General features: G+C 45.4%; 1 protein-coding gene across 1 annotated transcript in view; it reads right to left on the bottom strand.

Annotated features, from left to right (window-relative positions):
* The window catches only part of RIPK1 (receptor interacting serine/threonine kinase 1), a gene marked incomplete at both ends in the record, with an annotated part of 29680 nt that extends 12380 nt beyond the window's left edge, over positions 1-17300 (bottom strand). The window contains 6 exons of the mRNA XM_084259462.1: positions 5803-5879; positions 8535-8684; positions 11920-12151; positions 13652-13789; positions 16259-16412; positions 17149-17300. Coding sequence (XP_084115588.1) covers positions 5803-5879; positions 8535-8684; positions 11920-12151; positions 13652-13789; positions 16259-16412; positions 17149-17300 — 903 coding nt within the window. The remainder of the gene's footprint in view (positions 1-5802; positions 5880-8534; positions 8685-11919; positions 12152-13651; positions 13790-16258; positions 16413-17148) is intronic.
* Positions 17301-18294: the final 994 nt, after the last annotated feature.

Below are 18294 nucleotides of genomic sequence, written 5' to 3'. Positions count from 1 at the left end.
GGGCTCACACTTTGATTTCAAAACTCACCACAAAGTGACAGTAATTAAAACAGTATGGTATTGCCCTAAGGTCAGACATACAGACCAATGAAGAACCCAGAAATAATTCCGTGTATATATGGCTGATTAATTTTGACAAGAGTGAGAAGACTGTAAAAGAATGTCAGATCCTTCCTTTACAACATAAAGTTAACCCAAAATGAATCAAACACCTAAGCTTAAGAGATAAAACCATATAACTATTACAAGAAAACAGGGGGAAAAACCTTCATGGCATAGGCAACAAAGTGGAGATAAAATAGACAACATCAAAATTAAAATCTGCACAACAAAGGACACCATCAAGAGAGTGAAAAGATAACCCACACAGAATAGATTTTTTTTTGCAAATCTTATATACCTAATATGGGCTAAATGTCCAGAGTATATAAAGAATCCCTATAACTCAATATCAACAAACGAACACCCTAATTCCAAAATGATGGAAAGATAGACATTCCTCCAAAGATACACAAATGGCCAATAAGCACACGGAAAGAAACAATGTCAATCATTAGGGAAATGCAAACCCAAACCACTAACGGGATGCATCATGATCATTAGAATGGGTATTCTTTAAAAAAACAAAAACCAGGAAATGAAAGGTTGGTGAGAACACTGAGAATTTAGAGCCCTTTTGTGTTTCTGGTAGGATTGTAAATTGTTGCAGCTATGTGGAAATAGTTTGATGGTTCCTCAAAATGTCAGACATAAAATGACCACATACTCCAGCAATTCCACTCCAATTCCACACTCCAAAGAACTGACAGCAGGGACTCAAAAAGATAATGTTGCTGACAGCATTGTTCATTACAGATAAAAGGAGGAGACAATCTTGGGATCCATCAACAATGAATGAACAAATAAAATGTTGTAATACTCCCTTCAAGCAAGTGTTGCATTTTATGGCTTCCTTTTCTCATAAGGTTGGAATATTATCCAGCCCTAAAGGGGAAGTGAAATTCTGGCACAAGCTACCAAATGATAAACCTTGAAACCATTAAGTTAAGTGAAGCACGTGAGACACAGAAGGACACCAATCGTCCCATGCCTATCGGTACTGAGGATAGGCAAATTCATCAAACAGTTTGGGGGTGGGCAGGGGGAGGACAGGGGAATGGCCATTCCCGGGTACAGAGTTTCCATCTGGGAAGATAAAAATATCTTGGAGATAGTGGTGCCGGTGGTGGTTGCACAACATCATGAATGTCCTTAATTGGACCCTTAAAAATGGGTAAGATGGAGAATTTTGTGTTATGTATATTTTACCCCAATAAAAGGTAATCATTTTTTTCCCTGTGAACGTAATAACACTTATGATGGAAATGTGGAGAATTGTATCTAAAAAGAGAAACCTATGCAGAGTGCTTTTACTCAAAGGCAAAACTTAACATTCTGGCATTTCCTTCCATTTGTTCATCCTAGTCCTACATGCATTTTACTCTTAAGAGTGCCAACTACATGAGTAGGTGGTCAAAAATATTCACTGTGGCCTCCCTGGAGGCACAAGGGGTTAAGTCTCAGCACTATGGAGCTATCGGCAGCCACGGCAGCACAAGTTCAATACCCGGCCAGGGAGCTACCCACATGGTGCAGCAGACCTCTCCTGTCTCTCCCGCTGCTCCCCTCAGCAGTGTATTTCAGTGGATCTGCCTGATTTGCTCCCTGCTCTGTCTCTGGTGAGTCTGCTCACACCTGCACCTCTGGCCTGTACCCCAGCTCCTGTATGTATAAATAAATAAATCATTAGATAAATTAAAAAAGCCTGCAATTTAATTTAAAAAAATTCACTGGATGAACATATGCCTGACTGTGGGAGAATAGCGGGGGTCATGATACTTCCATTCTTTGCAATCTGCTAGATACTGCTTTTTATTTCCCGTAACAGACATCTTTGTGTCATTTTTTATGAAAGCAACTCTTTTGACGCTTAGTTTTTACTGTATAAAATACATAAGTACAAATTCCTTATCAAAGACTCAAATTATGCAGAATCACACAATCACACTTTATTTACATCAAAATTGGGTGTATTCTTAGGAGTCAGCATTCATACTGTTATGACATAAAAACATTGTTCACATTTGGGTCATTCATTTATCATTCATTTATCATCATTTATCTCTTTACTGTATAGCCTTTTGCTTTCCTATTGCTTAGATTTTTTATGAATCTATGACAAATTCCTCCCGAAACTTCTCACAGATTGGGCATGACTCCTAGCAGGATATTTGCATCTGCTGTAGTAGTGGATTTCAGTTTAAGGAAACATTAAGACCTAGAAGTGTTCCTAGAGTTTTCAGGGAGTATACAGGCTTGTGATAAACAAAAGCAAAAAAACCACCACCCTTCTATTATGGTAATTTGTAACCACATACACAAGCAGGATGTACTCATCACGGGACATTAAGAGCTATTAATATATGGCCAATCTTGTTTCAGGTATACTTATTTTAAAGCAAATACCAGATACTTATTCTATCATTTCATTTACAACTGAAATAGGCAACACTTCCCAAATTTGCGTGTCCTCCTTGGGGGGGTGCAGGGCAACCCCACACCTAGTCCAGCTCTTCAAGACCATGGGTTATTCCTACTCCCTTCTTTACCTTTTCACAGGAATTTCAGAGTCACTGTGTCAGGCTCCATTCTCCCCATGTACCTGCTCCCCAGAATTCATAGCTACAAGTTAGGATTTGGTTGGGAATGAATTACTGGCAAAGAACTGACATCTTTTTTTTAAAGATTTATTTTTCTACAAGAATCGGGGTACAGGCCAAATGTGTGGGAGAATTCACCAGAGACAGCGGGGAACAGAACAGGCAGACTGACGAAATACACTGTTGAGGGCGAGACAGGAGAGGTCTGCCATGTGGGATTCTCACTGGCCGGCTGGGATCAAACCCGCACTGCAGAGGCTGTAGCCAACTTCACAGTGCGGCGCTCAACCACCTGTGCCATCAGGGAGGCCCCAGAACTGACATCTTTATGATACTGTGTCTCCCAAAACATCAAGTAAGTGTTGTAGCCCCTCATTTATTAAGATCTTATTTAATGTCTCTCCATAAAAGGGTCTGCTTCTCCCCATGGGGTACTCCTTTGATAGATGTATTCCTAGTAATAGATTATTTTATACTATTGTAAATGGCATCTTTAAAAAAGTATATTTTCCACTCAGAGATAGAACTGATTTTCTGTATAGTAATTTTATAATCAGATAAGTTCCATTATGGGTTCTCTGGCATTTTCTTTTTTTTTTTTTCTTTTAAGATTTTTGTATTTATTTATGCATACAAGAACTAGGGTACAAGCCAGAGATGCAGGGGTTGAGAGGGTTCACCAGAGACAGAATGGGGAGCAGAATAGGCGGAATGACTGAAATACACTGCTGAGGGGAGTAGCGGGGAGACAGCAGAGGTCTGCTGCACCACGTGGGCAGCTCCCTGGCCAGGGATCAAACTAGTGCTGCAGGGGCTGCAGATAGCTTCACAGGCTGCATCTTAACCCCATGCACCACCAGGGAGGCCTCTCTCACATTTTCTATGTATATATATATCCTATCACCTGTGGAGAATGAGTTTTGTTCCTTCCTTTCTAAGTCTTCTTCCTTTCTCTTGCTCTGCTGCAGCAGCTCAGGCCCCCTCCTTTATGCAGACCAGCAGTGGGGAATGGGGCGTCCTTGCTTTTCACATGATCTCAAGGAAAATTTATAACATTTCATTGATAACTCTGACACATGCTCTGTTGCTGTTTCAAGAAACTTTTATCAAGTAAGAACTCTTCATCTTGTCCAAACTTGATAGCATTTTTTTATCTAGAATAAATATTGTATTTAATCTGCTGTTTTTTCTGCATCTGCTAAAAAAATATAATTTAACAAGATAATGAATTACAGTGGCCCACTTTCTCCAAGCTAAGCTACCTCTGTATTTTTGGAATAAACCCAACTTGGTTATGATGTAGTAGCCTCTGTCCTTCACCGAAGGATTCCGGTGGTCTATAATTTATTCAGAGTTTTCGCATCTTTACTGTTCAATGAGAATGGTTTGATATTTTCCTTTTATCTTCCTTTTCTGGCTGGTTATAAGGGTTTCATAAAATGAGTTTGGGAGCGTGTCCTAGTCTGTTACCAGATAAATGTGTCTAAGATTGGAATAATTGCTTCACTGAGTATTTAGCAGAAATTGCTGATGAAGCTATAAGGTCATGAAATATTTTGTTGGAAGGTTTTTAATCACTGATTTAAACTATATTAATGTTGACTACCAAGTTCTTCAAATTTACTATGAATTTACTGATAATCTTTTGTCTATGGTTAATTAAAGAGAAATCTGTGTTAAAATCTCCAACTATAACTGTGGATTTGGTCCTTTCTCATTGAAGTCTTGTCAGTTTTTGTTAGGTGTATTTTTTTTAAAGATTTATTTATTTATGCATACAAGAACTGAGGTACAGGTCAGAGGTGCTGGGGTGGGGCGGGGGGTTGAGAGGATTCACCAGAGTGGGGAACAGAACAGGCAAATGAACTGAAAAACACTGCTGAGGGGAAAAGGGGCTCCACAGGAGAGGTCTACTATGCCATGTGGGTCAGCTCCCTGGCTGACTGGGGATTGAACTTATGCTGCAGAGGCTGGGGATAGGTTCATAGTGCTGTGCTTAACCCCTGTGCCACCGGGGAGGCCCTTGAGGTCAGGTTATTAAGGGCATGAACATATTGAAAGTTATCATTATCTCCTGCTGACTGAACCTTTCAGCTTACGAAACATTCCTGATTGCTGTCATGGTTTTTTTTTGTATCAGTGACTATCTTTCCCCACACCCTGTTACTACTTCCGTGGTTTGCATTAAAGACCACTTTTACAGTATAGGTACCCCTCAAAAGCCTGGTAATTCTCGATTGCATGTATCTTTTTTGATTTTAAAATCTTCATTTGCTACCTGTTTTATCTACTGTGGCCTCCCAGCCAGTTGCTGTAATACTGACGTCAGCAGCCTGTTTCCTGAGTGCCTATTTAGGGGAAGTCTTGGTTCCTCCTATTCCGCTGGTTGATAATTGGTCTTTGACAGGCTGCTCTGAGCTCACCCACCAAACTCACTGCTTCAGGCCAGGCAGATGCTGCTCCCATCTGTTGCTTAGCATAGGGAAGGAGGGGAAGGATCCAGCTTTTATAACTGGCACAAACGTGGTTCCCAAATGACAGTCCATATCAGTGTCCATGTGACTGAGCTGTTTCTTTGACACACTGCCCGAAGATTAGATCCTCTAGCACTTCCTCCATAGTAGGAGGCTGGTATTTTCTTTCCTTTTTTTTAAAGATTTATTTTATTTATTTATGCATACAAAAACTGGGGTCCAGGCCAGAGGTGCAAGGGGTGAGAGGATTCACCTGAGACAGAGTGGGGAACAGAACAGGTGGATCTACTGAAATACACTGCTGAGGGGAGCAGCAGGTGAGACAGGAGAGGTCTACTATGCCATATGGGCAGCTCCTTGGCCGGGGATCGAACTCATGCTGCAGTGGCTGACAATAGCTTGATAGCACTGAAAAAACTAGGGAGGTCCAGTATTTTCTTTATGAAAAGTAGAATGGGTCCAGCTGGCCAACTTGATGATGTCTGTATAAAACTGCTAACTTTGTTTCATGTGACTACCAAACTAGCTTATCTCAAGTCTCAGCCACAAATAAACAGCTTCGATTTTCATGACTGATGATACCCTGCTTTGGTATGTTCAGATTTTGAGCATCTGTTTTAATCACCTACCTTTAAACTCTTCACATCCTCTTCTACCAATCCTTCTAATTGCTCTAGGTAAAAAGGTTTAAATACTTCTTCAATGCCTAGATGAAGAAAACAGTACTTCAGATTTCTTAAATATTTTCTTAAATGAAAGCAAGATATAAATTTATTATGTCTGATAATATATTTACCTTACTCTGTAGACAAAACAGTAACAGGAAAATTTAAATATTAAGTCACTGGCATTCAAGAAGACACTAACAAGAGGCCTGCAGCCCGGGACAGGGAAACACTGGAAGCCCTGGGCCTGAGCGTGCACGTTCAGCCGCAGCATGGAGCACACTTGCTCTCAGGGAAGAAGCTGGGTAAACTGCTTGTTGAGGTCCCCCCAGCATCAGATTTACTACAGGACAGGCTACTCACAGTAAGTGTGAAGAGTTAGAATTGCCCGGCAGAAAAGAAAAAGGCAACTTCCACTTTTCAAGATGGATCATGGTATTTTCCCAATAGGATAGAAACTAAATTGACTGCAAGAAAGATAACCAAATATGTAGTTCTATGTTATCATTCTTCTGTTTGAATGTCTATCAACTTCATAGGAGGGAAAAGAAAGGAACTTAACAGACTAATACAGATCTAAATGTAAAACTAAGAATTCTAGAGCAAAACATTGAAGACGATTTTTAGTGTCTTAACACTGACAGTGTCCTTAGAGCTGATGTGAACAAGATAATCCATAAAAGGAAAAATTAATAAGCTAGATTTCATCAAAATAAAACTTTGACTCTATGAAATATCCTGCTAAGAGGATGAAAAACCAAGCTACAGGTTGGGAGAAAATATTTACAAACCACAATTGCAACAAAGGAGTAGTTGATAGAGTATCTAAAGAACACGCAAAATTTGACAGTCAAAAAAGAAGCGATCTGATTAGAAAATGGGCAAAATACATAAAGAGACACAGAAAGATAGTCAACATCATTAGTCATTACAGAATGCAAATTAAAACCACAATGAGATATCACTACCTACGTATCAGAATGGCTAAAATAAAAAATAGCAACACCAAATGGTGACAAGGATGCAGAGAAATAGGATTACTCATATACTGGTGGTGGGCACATAAAATAGTACAGTCATACTGGAAGTAAATGAACTACAATATGACCTACCTATTCTACTACTGGGTATTTACTCCAGAGAAATAAGGACTTATTTCTGTATATGAATATGTACAGTGGCTTTATTAGCCAAAAAAACTAGGAACCTACCAGATGTCCTTTGAGAAGTGAATAAACCAACTGTGGTTCCACCATACCATGGAATACTACTCAGCGATGAAAAAGAATAACTATTGATATACCCAATCTGGATGAATACCAGGGTTATGCTGAGTGACAAAGAGTCAATCCCAAAAGTTATTTTATGATTCCACTTATGTAACATTCTTGGTGTGACATTATAGAGAACAGATTAGTGGTTGCCAGAGATGGAGGAGGTGGGGTTAGGCAAGGAGTGGATGTGGCTATTAAAGGGCAAGAGGAGGTCTTCTTCAGGGGGAAAGAGGTATCTGTACCAGTCAGGATCCCGGCTATGAAGCTGTACTGTAGTTGAGCCGGATATCATCACTGAGGGAAATAAAGAGCACCTGGAATATGTCTGCGTTACTTCTTACAACTGCAGGTGACTCTCCTATCATCTCATAATCAGGACTTTCATTAAAGAAAGTGAAAAGGGTATCAGAGACCCAGTGGAGAGAAGATTCTGGGTGACGAGCAAGTGAGAAGATAGGCAGCTAAAGGAGCTACGCCTTTGGCAGCAGCAGTGGGCCTTCTGTTCTGTTTTCCCATGATGGAAATATGAGGGCAAAATGCCCCATGGGCTCCTTCATGCTTTCCTACTGTTTATTTTTTCCACCTGATTTTCTTTTTTCCTGTTTCTAGAATCTTACTAAGAGCCTGGATGACACCAAGGAGTAGGCAGCAGTGCCAGGATGTGATAAACACCCACGTCTCTTTCCTCCTTCCTCTATTACAGACTCAATTGAGAGGACAAAGTACATTCCTGACAGACCATGGGAGAGAAATGAAGGAAGTTAAGATGCTTGGAGGCAACCCCAGTGTCCACGGGCAGATGACTATATAAGTCTGTGCCTCTGCGGACACTAGCCAGCAATACACGGAGGAGATTCTGACAGGCAACAACATGGCTGATCCTCCAGGATACTCTGCTGAGTGAAATGAGCCAGTCACATGAGGAGAAATATGGGTGCTTGCTCTTCTGTGAGGTACCCAGGGCAGTCGCATCCACAGGCAGAAAGCAGGTAGGGCGGCTGCGAGGCTGGGCGAAGGGAGGGTGGGGTTAGTGTTCATAGGGCCAGACAGAGCTTCAGTTTGGGAAGATGAAGAAATTTTAGAGGCAGGGGGTGACGAAGGCGGTGCCACGCTGTGAGCGGACTTAATGCCACTGCACTGTCCACGGGGCAACAGGGAACATGGGCAATCGTGTATTACGTGTGTTTTACACAGTTTGAAAAGTTCATTAGGAATGAAAGATAGAAGAGGGTCTTGTGTGCCTCCATGCTTTGGGAAGGGGGCTGGAGCCTTTCAACGAAATGTTTGCAATTTAGAAAATGAGTGTGAAATTGCAGTGGAGTGGGGCTCAGCTTTCTAGAGACTCAAGGCAAATTCCTGACAATATCGTTCTGGACAATCACCACGTGGGATGCAGCCGGCGCAGCTGAGGGACGCCCTTACCCACAAAGGTAGGCCGCAGCGCCGGGTCCGTGTCCCAGCACTGCTTCATGAGGTTGATGACCTCCTGGGGGCAGAACTCCAGGACGACTGCCACGTCAGGCCTGTTCCCAGACTTGATGCAGATTATCAGCTGCTGCTCGCTGATGGCATCTGCCAAGAAAATGAGGTGCTTGAGTTAGGTGGAGCCTCGCGCTCAGGTTGGGAGGCAGGAAGGGAAAGCCTCGCCCACCGCCACGATCTCTTTCTGCCTGGGGTGTGCTGTGAAAATAAACCTACGTTTGACAAAGACATTAAGAGAGCTTTTTTTTTTTTAAGATGGCAGCATTAACTGCGGGGCCAAAAATAAGTATCATGAATGGCTAGCTCTGCAGTAGAGCGGACAATTCAATCAAATAATCTGACTATTTGAGCATTTTAAAAGGAACACCTTGTGGGCCTTCCCGGTGGCACAGCGGGTTGAGCACAGCGCTATGAAGCTGTCCACAGCCTTGATGCCCAGCCGGCCAGGGAGATACACACATGGTGCAACAGACTTCTCCTGTCTCACCCGCTGCTCCCCTTAGCAGTGTATTTTATCAGTCTGCCTGTTCTGTTCCCTGCTCTGCCTCTGGTGAATCCTCTCACCCTCCCACGCCTCTGGCCTGTACCCCAGTTCTTGTATAAATAATCTTAAAAAAAAAAAAAAAAAAGGAACACCTTGTGCTAAAATCAAGGGTATCTAGCAACTCCTTCAATCTATGTGTAAAATATCTCTCTTACAAGACATGTAGAGCCCAACATGTTTGGTGTATTTTGCTGTCTCATTTAGAACATTGTATTTATTTTTCTTTTTTGTTTATGCAGAAACAAAAATAACAGCCAGGGCAACAATAAATATTCTTAGGTTTTTTCCATCAACATAATCCATAAGTACATAATTCATAGCATATTCTGTTGTGATTAATCAAAATACTACAATTTTGCAGTATAGCTAGCATTTAATGGAACCTGCAAAAAACAAAATATACCATCACTCCTTGTTCATGCATTCTGTTAACATGATGGCATATGACATGATGGCATATGACATGATGGCTTACACAGGTGAGTGAGATGGTCATGGTGGATGGTGGAGGAGCTGGAGCAGAGAGATGGAGGGGCCAGGATAGGTGGACACTGTACAACTTTCCAGTTGTACAGTTGCTTAAACTAGCTTTCTAAGTTGTCCTGAGAAGGACAGCTGCCTCCACCCAACCCCCACCACAGCGGTGGCAGGCAGCCAGTAGCTGGCATCTTCCATGGCTGAGAAGATCTAACTACATTTCTGTTTCTGCAGATGAAAGATGGAATTCACCACAAAGCTGTCCCCTAGCAGAGGCAGTGGGATGTGCAGGGGAAGCTAATGGCAGGTTCCAGTTTGACACAAAGACAAGAGGAGCACAGGTCTTGCCCAGCTGAACGAGAGTGACCTTAAATATGCAGTGAGAACTGCTATTCAGGAAGAAAGTACAGGTGACACCAGAAGCGTAAACCACTTATAGAAGATCAGAGGTGGCTTTGTTGAGTCCAGAAAAATAAGCAGGAGCTATCCAGGTAAAGAACAGGGAAGGCAGACTCAGAGAGGACTCCTGGTTGAACAGATCACAGGATCTAGAATCATGGTGGCATCCCAGAAATTCTAAGTGGTTCAGTACCACTGGCCTATTAACTAAGGTAAAAAGTGAAGGAATAAGGCAAGAGAGAGAAAAGGAAAAGCCACTAAAGGGCCAGAATGAGGAACCTGAATTTTCTCCTAAAGGCCGCAGGAGGTCTTGGGAGGATCTTACACAGGTGAGCGAGACGGTCATGGTGGATGGCGGAGGAGCTGGAGCAGAGAGATGGAGGGGCCAGGACAGGTGGACACAGAAGACAGCGGGTGGGTTCAGGGTCATCTTGAATCACGTATACACATGGCTGGAACTCACAGGTGTTGATGTCTGACTGGATGTGGGAGATGAGGGGCAAGGGCGAGTCTGGGGTGACTCAGCAGGTGAATGGAGTACCGGTTTTCGCACAGCAGATGAAAAGCAGAGGAGAATGAGCTACAAGGAGAGCACTGAGAGGATGAGCTTGTCTGGTGACTGTTGCCTTGGCGGTTCCCCGGGCACACACGACAGACCTACTGGGGAAGTGGGCATCTAGGCCAAGGTGGGCCCAGGCCACTGAACAGCAGCGGCAAGGAGAGGAGCACTGCACCTCGGGGAGTGTTTGAAACTCGCCAGGAGGAACGGATAAGAAAAAGTCCATTAATTTGGGCATGTAAGAAACTGAAGGACGACATAGGCACCACCATGCTGTGTGAGCCCTGCCGCTCTCCAGTTTAGAGTCTCCAATCCGGTGAAAAGTGGCTGTGGTGGTAATTATTTATTTATCTTAAAGATTTATTTTTATTTATTTATGCATCCAAAAACTGGGGTACAGGCCAGAGGTGTGGGGGAGTGAGAGGATTCACCAGAGAGAGTGGGGAACAGTACAGGCAGATTGACTGAAATACACTGCTGCAGGGAACAGTGCGTGAGACAGGAGGGGTCTGCTGCGCCAAGTGGGTCACCTCCCTGGCTGGGGATCGAACTCGTGCTGCAATGGTTGGCAACACTGAGACAGGCCCTTCCGTGGAAATTATGAAAGAGAAGCTGTTCTTGAAAGGAGTAAGGGGGGCTTCCCCGGTGGTGCAGCGGTTGAGCGCTGGGTTGCGAAGCTGCCTGCGGCCTCCGCGGCGCCGGTTCGATCCCCGGCTGCTCCCCGGCCACCAGAGGAGGCTCCCACATGGCGCGCAAACCTCTCCTGCCGCCCACTGCTCCCCTCAGCAGTGTACTTCGGTCCTTCTGCCTGCTCTGCTCCTCTGGCTCTGGTGAATTCTCTCACCTTCCCGCGCTTCTGACTATACCCAGTGCATGTATAAACAAAAACAAACAAACAAACAAATAAATAAATAAAACATGCCTCTATTAAAAAAAAAAGAAAAAGAAAGGAGTAAGGGAGTGAAAGCAGAAAGCCGAAGTGCACGTCTTGCAGTGGGAGTGGGTAAGTCCTCTTAAGCAGAAGCATTTTTCCTTGTCCAGGGAGGATCCTGGAATGTGACAGGCCTCCCCCAATCTCCCAAGCTCAGAGGTCTTATCTGGGTTCCTTTATGTCCCAGGATCCCTGATTACTAAAAGGGGAACCATACCGAGCACCCTGTGGTCGGGTACTGTGGGTGGCTGCTGGGAAGCAGCAGGGAGTAAGTCAGACATGGGCCCCGCCCCGTGGCACTCACTGCCTAGTGGCTGAGGCAGACAGTATGGGAACAAACACTGGCCAATCTTCACCGATTTCACTGCACAGTTTTGACTCATACCCAGTTTCCACACTTAGGTCAGTGTCTTACTTTCATATGGCGCCTTGTTGGCAAAAATCGCCCACAGCACAATGGCAAAACTGTACACATCGGACTTCTCTGAGGGCTTGGCGTTGACGTCGTTGAGGTGCTCGGGGGCCATGTAGCAGAGGGTGCCCCCGGTCGTCTTAGAGGCACTCTGGTTCAGTTTCTTCTGCTCGTTGTGCTCCTCTTTGGTCAGTTTGCTCCAGGTCTTAAAGGAGGCGACGCCAAGATCAGCAATCTACAATAAAATCCAACCAGCAGGATTGGTTCGTGATGTCAACAAGCTTTCAATTTGGGGCTCATCCAGTAGATGTGAGGTGGAGTGAATTTTCCAGAAATGGTTGCATGGGGTAAACTTAAAACAGCTACTTCTCAACAGACTCACAGAGACTTGGTGTTTCCCCAACCACCCGGAAAATGTCCCCTAAGAAATGTCCATGTGAACTTCAGGGATCTCAATTCTTAGGCAATAAAACCAGGGAATTTGCTGGCAGGGAGGGAAGACATTTCTTTCTTTCTTTCTTTTAAGATTTATTTATGCATTCAAGAACTGGGGTACAGGCCAGAGGTGTAGGGGGTGAGAGGACTCACCAGAGACAGAGTGAGGAGTAGAACAGGCAGACTGACTGAAATACACTGCTGAGGGGAGCAGCGGGCGAGTCAGGATAGGTCTGCTGTGCCATGTGGGTAGCTCCCTGGATCAAACTCATGCTGTAGTGGCTGTGGACAGCTTCACAGTGCTGTGCTTAACCCCTTGCACCACCAGAGAGGCCCAGGGAAGACATTTCTAATATGAACAACAGATCATGTTTGCTTACTCTGCATTTATGTTTTCCTGCTACCTTTCGGGCTGGAGGTGGGGGAAGATACTTTCCTGTCAGCAGATCTGTAAGGCAGAGGGGATGAGATACTACACCTTCTGTTTTCCCAAATGATGTCCAGAAGTCCATGGATGCAAGTTCCCAAGGATTCGACAGAAATACTGAGGACAAGGACTGTGGAGCTATCTAGGAGCCTGAACCTAAGAGAAGACAGGAGGAGGAGGAGGAGACAAAGCAACAAGAAAGCAGAGAGAAAAATACCAAAGTCGGACACAGAGCAAAGCAGCAGCTGGCAAGGCAAAGTGAGAGAACAATATAGTTCAGGAGAAATCAAAGTTGATGGTTGCACTTTTGTCTCTGAGACTCCACAACTGTGGGGATAAATACTGGCAGGTGATTATCTAATACCCGCAGAGTCTAACCCAGAATGTAAGAGATCAGTTATTAGTGTAAAGGAAAACCTTCCTTTAAAGACCTGGGAGGAAAAATCCATCCCAGACAAAATCAGTGCAGGCAGGAGAACCTTCGAACACAGATGGATGCAGTGGCTGCGCCGCTGCCCTTCAGAGCCTCGTGCTGGGACCCTGCTGTCAGAGCCCTCTAGACTGGATGCTTGGCTCAGGTAAATCTTGCTCTTAAGTAAGGAGAAGGAAAATCCGTTGTCCTTTCCTTCACCACAATGAAAGAGTTAAAAGCTTTCAAAAGGGAACTGATTTAAAAAGAAAAATGCAGATGAGAGCAGAGGAACCAGTAAAAGACATCAACCCCATCAAGTCAGCCTCTTTTCAATCCTTCAAGCCTTTTGCTGGGACAAGCGCTAGGTCTTCCTTTACCATCCGCAAGTACAACCACGAACTTTGCTGGAGACCTGCACGAAAGTGCCCCGGTCCCCTGGAAGCCTCCAGATTTTGGTTTACCTTGATGTGGAAGTTATTGTCCACGAGGATGTTTTCCGGCTTGAGGTCCTTGTGTATCACCCCCTCGCTGTGCAAGTAGCACATCCCCTGGATGGTCTCCATGATGACCCTCCCCTTAACAGAAAGGGGGATGCTAATCTGAAACAGAGAGAGGCAGCCTGTGAGGTCAGCAGATCGACAGGGAACCCACCAGGCCACACGGTCTCTTCACTAACAGTGGCGTGGTCTGAAGCCACCAGCACTGCTCTCTCTGTAAAGTTGGTTCCCCTTTCAAGAGTTCATCCCAGGATCCCTGATTTCTAAGGACAGGGGCTAAGGACAACTTTATAAATGAAGAATGCTGTGTGATCTCAGTGTAAAAATAAAACTTCCATGCCAATATGGTACCATATAAAAATGCTACAGAATTAAGCTCCTAGAGAATAAAGTCATATAGTTTCATTTTTATCATTATTGTTATGATGGTGATATTATTATTTAGCATATTATTATTATTCCATTGTACCTGGAATGTGTGTTGAATAACTGGATAAGTGCCTATAGAACCTAATATTCTTCATGATATTATATATGCGCTACTATATGTTAAATATGTGAATACTATGAAATAATATTTAGGGAAAAAAATACAGGGAATGGGCTCACACTCATTACAAACATATAAAAGTTAATCTATGAAGGCCTCCCTGGTGGCCTAGGGGTTAAGTCTCAGCGCTATCACTGCTGCAGCCTGAGTTCAATCCCCAGGCGGGGAGCTGACCCACATAGCGCAGCAGAACTCTCCTGAGCAGTGTATTTCAGCCAATCTGCCTCTTCTACTCCCCAGTCTGTCTCTGGTGAATCCTCTCACCTGCTGTACATTTGGCCTACATCCCAATTCCCCTAAGGGAAAAAAAAAAAAAAATCTGTGAGCTAACAAGATATTGTTAACACAATGGTGAAGTGAATTTACTATATCTTTGGTGATTTGCTGTCAGATTCTTTAATCTACCAGATTCCTGGTAGATTTCCAGGTCATTCTTACTTTAAATTGCATTCTAGTTAGATGAACATCGATGTTAACATAGACAATTCCAGTTTCTGTTACAGTGGTTAAGTATTAGTTTTAATAGTGAATAACATAAACTCCTGTGTGTGTATAGTCCCTACAAACTGTTTCCTAAAATTTATATATATATATATATATATATACACACACATATATATATATATGTATATATCTATCTATCAGTAGCTAGCTAGTAGACAGGAAAAAGATTTAAATGATGGGGGCTGGAGTCCCACGCCCACCCAAGCCACATAGTCCCAAGCCACATCTTGCTCATGACGTAGTCGAACCACAGCCTGGCAGGCCTGGTCAGCAGCGGACAGAAATGCAGGAGATTCCCTTCTTCCTTGGTGTTCCCTTCCGATGCAGGAAACATTTCTGAGTGAGTCAAGTAGACCCCTCTTTCTGCTTCTCCCCATCCATCCTCCTGACTTTCTTCCTGAGCCCCAACTAATGTCCCAAACGATGTACCCCAACCAAAATGCCTTCTTACTTCACGCATCTGACCTTGTCTAGTTTTGGGGAGGGGAGCACGCTGAGCAGATCACAGCCCCTCATGTGCCAGTGGTGACTTTTACCCCCCACAGGGACCTGTGGGAAATGTCTGACAGAAAAGAACTGACGCGGCTTGGGCCAGCTGTCGGGAAACACAGGACAAGGTGGTATGTTTGCCACAAAGGCAGGCATATCTCACCTTTGCTTTGGCCAAAACCCCCGCATCTGTAGCCCCCATAGTGCCACGCTCTCCTTCTTCTGCACAGACCAGCCTCTGTCCCAACACTTACGCCCCGGTTCTCTGCCTCAGAACCTCTACCTTTCCCACAGACTTTGGCTCAAGCACCCTCCTTACAAAAGCCCTTCCATTCACCCCCACGGGGGAGGCCTGTCTCTCCTCGTGTTCCCATAGCAACCAGACACACCCATCAAAACACCACCATGTCACACCGGTCCTTTACTGCGATCTCTGTCCTAGTTCCTATTGCTTCCTGAGCTACAGCACCAGGCCTCGCTCTTCATGGGTAAGCAGACTTAAAAAAGGCTTTAAAGTCACTTGGTTTAGGCCAATGTTTTATACTGTCCCATTGCAGGTCTTACCTGGGGCTGCCACCACTTGTGTTCCACTGTGAGCCTCCAATTTGCCTACATGATATCCAAGTGCAACCCGCACAGCCCTCACCCGTCAGCCAAGATGGGCATGCCCCTCGGCCATGACCTCTGCACAAGGCCAAGTGCCTCACGAGGACAGCACCGCTGTCTGGTTGGTGGGCCTTGAGAGGCTGACAAGAGCCAAGCACAACTCTAAGACCTGGAGGGGACCTTGCAAGTGGTGGAGAACAGACAGCTGACCACAGGGACTGACCGGGGGGCGAGTCCACCCTACGGTGAGGGCAAGTCAAGGAAGCCTGAATGGGGCCTGACTCTGGAAAGTCCAACGTGTCCAGTCATCCACAAAGGCGTTCTTTCACACTGTCCCGCTCACAAAGAACCTGGGGGTGACCTACGTGGCCAACAAGGGCTAGAGCCAGTACAGGTGACACGGGGAGGGGCAGGCAGCCTACCGCCTGGAGCACGTGCATCAGGTTGCCCTTTTCCATGAACTCCATGACCAGGCAGTAGTTTCCCTCCTCCATGATGACGCCCAGGAGCTCCACCACCCGGCTGTGCCTCAGCCTGCGCATCATTTTGCCCTCCTCCAGCAGGGCCTCGTTGTACCTGTGAGAGAGATGCATGTGTAGATGGGCCATCAGGCCTCTCCCCATCTGTGCCACACCCCGCACCCCCAAGAATCGCGGCACACCCTTCGAGGTGGCCACAGGGCACAAAGATCTTTGCTGCTTGGTGCAGACAGGTGCCCGGCACACGGCGCACTTTAGAGGGCTTCTCTGTGTGTCCCCCCTCCAGGGGCAGGCAGGGCGCGCTCAGAAATGCTGAGTCACAAGGAGTGAGTGGTAAGAGTAAAGGGCAGCACAGCCCCAACAAGATGGAGCTACAGGGCAGAATAAAAAAATGCAGCCCCTTTCATAGCCATATAGCCAAGGTGGAAAGGGGCGAGAGAAGAGAAACAGCTCCACCAACTGCCTTAAAGAGTGGGATCCTTTGATTCATTCACAAAACCATACCCCCTCCCTGGCAGGGGAGCTGATCCTGACCAAGAATGGAAGCAAGTAGTTGTGTCTCCCTGACCCCCCCCCACCCCATTTTCTTCTCATCATCCGTTAGCTCCTCTAGCTCTTCTCTTTCTCGTTTTCCTTCCCCTCATTCCTAGCTCTGGGCTTTGCATTAACCAGCCTCACAATCTCCAGGGACATCGGGATAATAATAACCACTTGCAGGGTTAGCTGATGTGAAGCTGCCATGAGAGTGAATATCTGCTTCAAAGACCTGTGTCACCTCACTGGCTGCCTGGCCCCCTGAGTCTCATGTTGCTCTGCCCCTGCTTCCAACTCACTCAGCACAGTTGGGCCCGGTGTACACCTTTTTCAGTATTACATATCCATGGGATCTATGCAGGCACAGAGACACCTTTCCGAAGCCCCCGCTGTCCAGATGTTCTTGCTCCAGCAAGTCGCTGGATTTCATCTTAATGTCATTCAAAGACATGTCTGGTTTCCTTCTAAATGCTCACAATGCCCAGAAATACACACTCGGAGCTGCGTCCTGTAATACAGAAAACAAGGGGACAACTCAGTGCAAAAAATTCATCATTCAATAGCATTTTACCCAAAACAACTTATAGACTCAGTGCAAACCCCATCAAAATCCCCAAGGCATTCTTCACAGATAAACAGATTCGTAGACAGAGGGGAGAACAGGGGACATTTGACAAGGTCTTTTGACCTTGCACTTGTAAATTTTTCTCATTAAAATGCTGGGGGGCAGGGAGTTTTTGGAAAGAGTAGCTGCAAGGGTTTCTGCAGATGCCTAAGCTGCAGGCAGCCTGTTGCAGATGAGAAACTTCCAGACCTTCCAGGCCTTCTGCGGAGGCTGCGGGCCCTGCACCCAGGGGTGCTGACGTTTCAGCACAGTAAACCACACGAGGACCCTTTTCCTATAACAGGAGGCAGCTGCCCAGTAAGAGGAAGTAGCCTGAGGAAAGTCACATGTCTGTGGGGCAGCATAGGAGACAGACAGCAGGAGACTGATATGTTGGGAAGGTCACCCCTTTGGGAGGCTGACATGTTCAGGGCTTGAAGGCTGGAGGGTGCAGGGTCGAGGTGATGCTGAAGGTGAGGTGGTAGGAGCTAAGCCCGTGGAGAGCACAGGCCCCTGTCCTGAGTCTCACTCCAGCTCAGTAAGCCACTAGCCCTGTGACTCGGGGAACTTCGAGAAGCCTCCATTTCCTGTCTGTGAAAGGAAACAGGTTGCCTCATAGGACTGTGGGATTTTATGAGAAAAAAAGTGTGTGAAAGAACATTCCTCACAGGCTGGATGGTTCTGGAAGTGGCGGCCCAGCACCCACATCTAGCCACACTCACCCCTTTGGGAAGGTCATTGTGCAGCTGGGACCCTGATGGAGCCTTGTGAGAATGGAGAGGGCAGACAGAGAAGGCCCAGGTGATAAATTTTTGTCTGACGCCTCCTTTACCAATTTGCC

This window comes from Talpa europaea, assembly GCF_964194135.1.
Source record: "Talpa europaea genome assembly, chromosome: 2".
Classification (NCBI taxonomy): domain Eukaryota; kingdom Metazoa; phylum Chordata; class Mammalia; order Eulipotyphla; family Talpidae; genus Talpa; species Talpa europaea.
The sequence above is the reverse complement of the archived record's forward strand: the minus strand, read 5'-3'. Positions and strand labels throughout refer to the sequence as shown.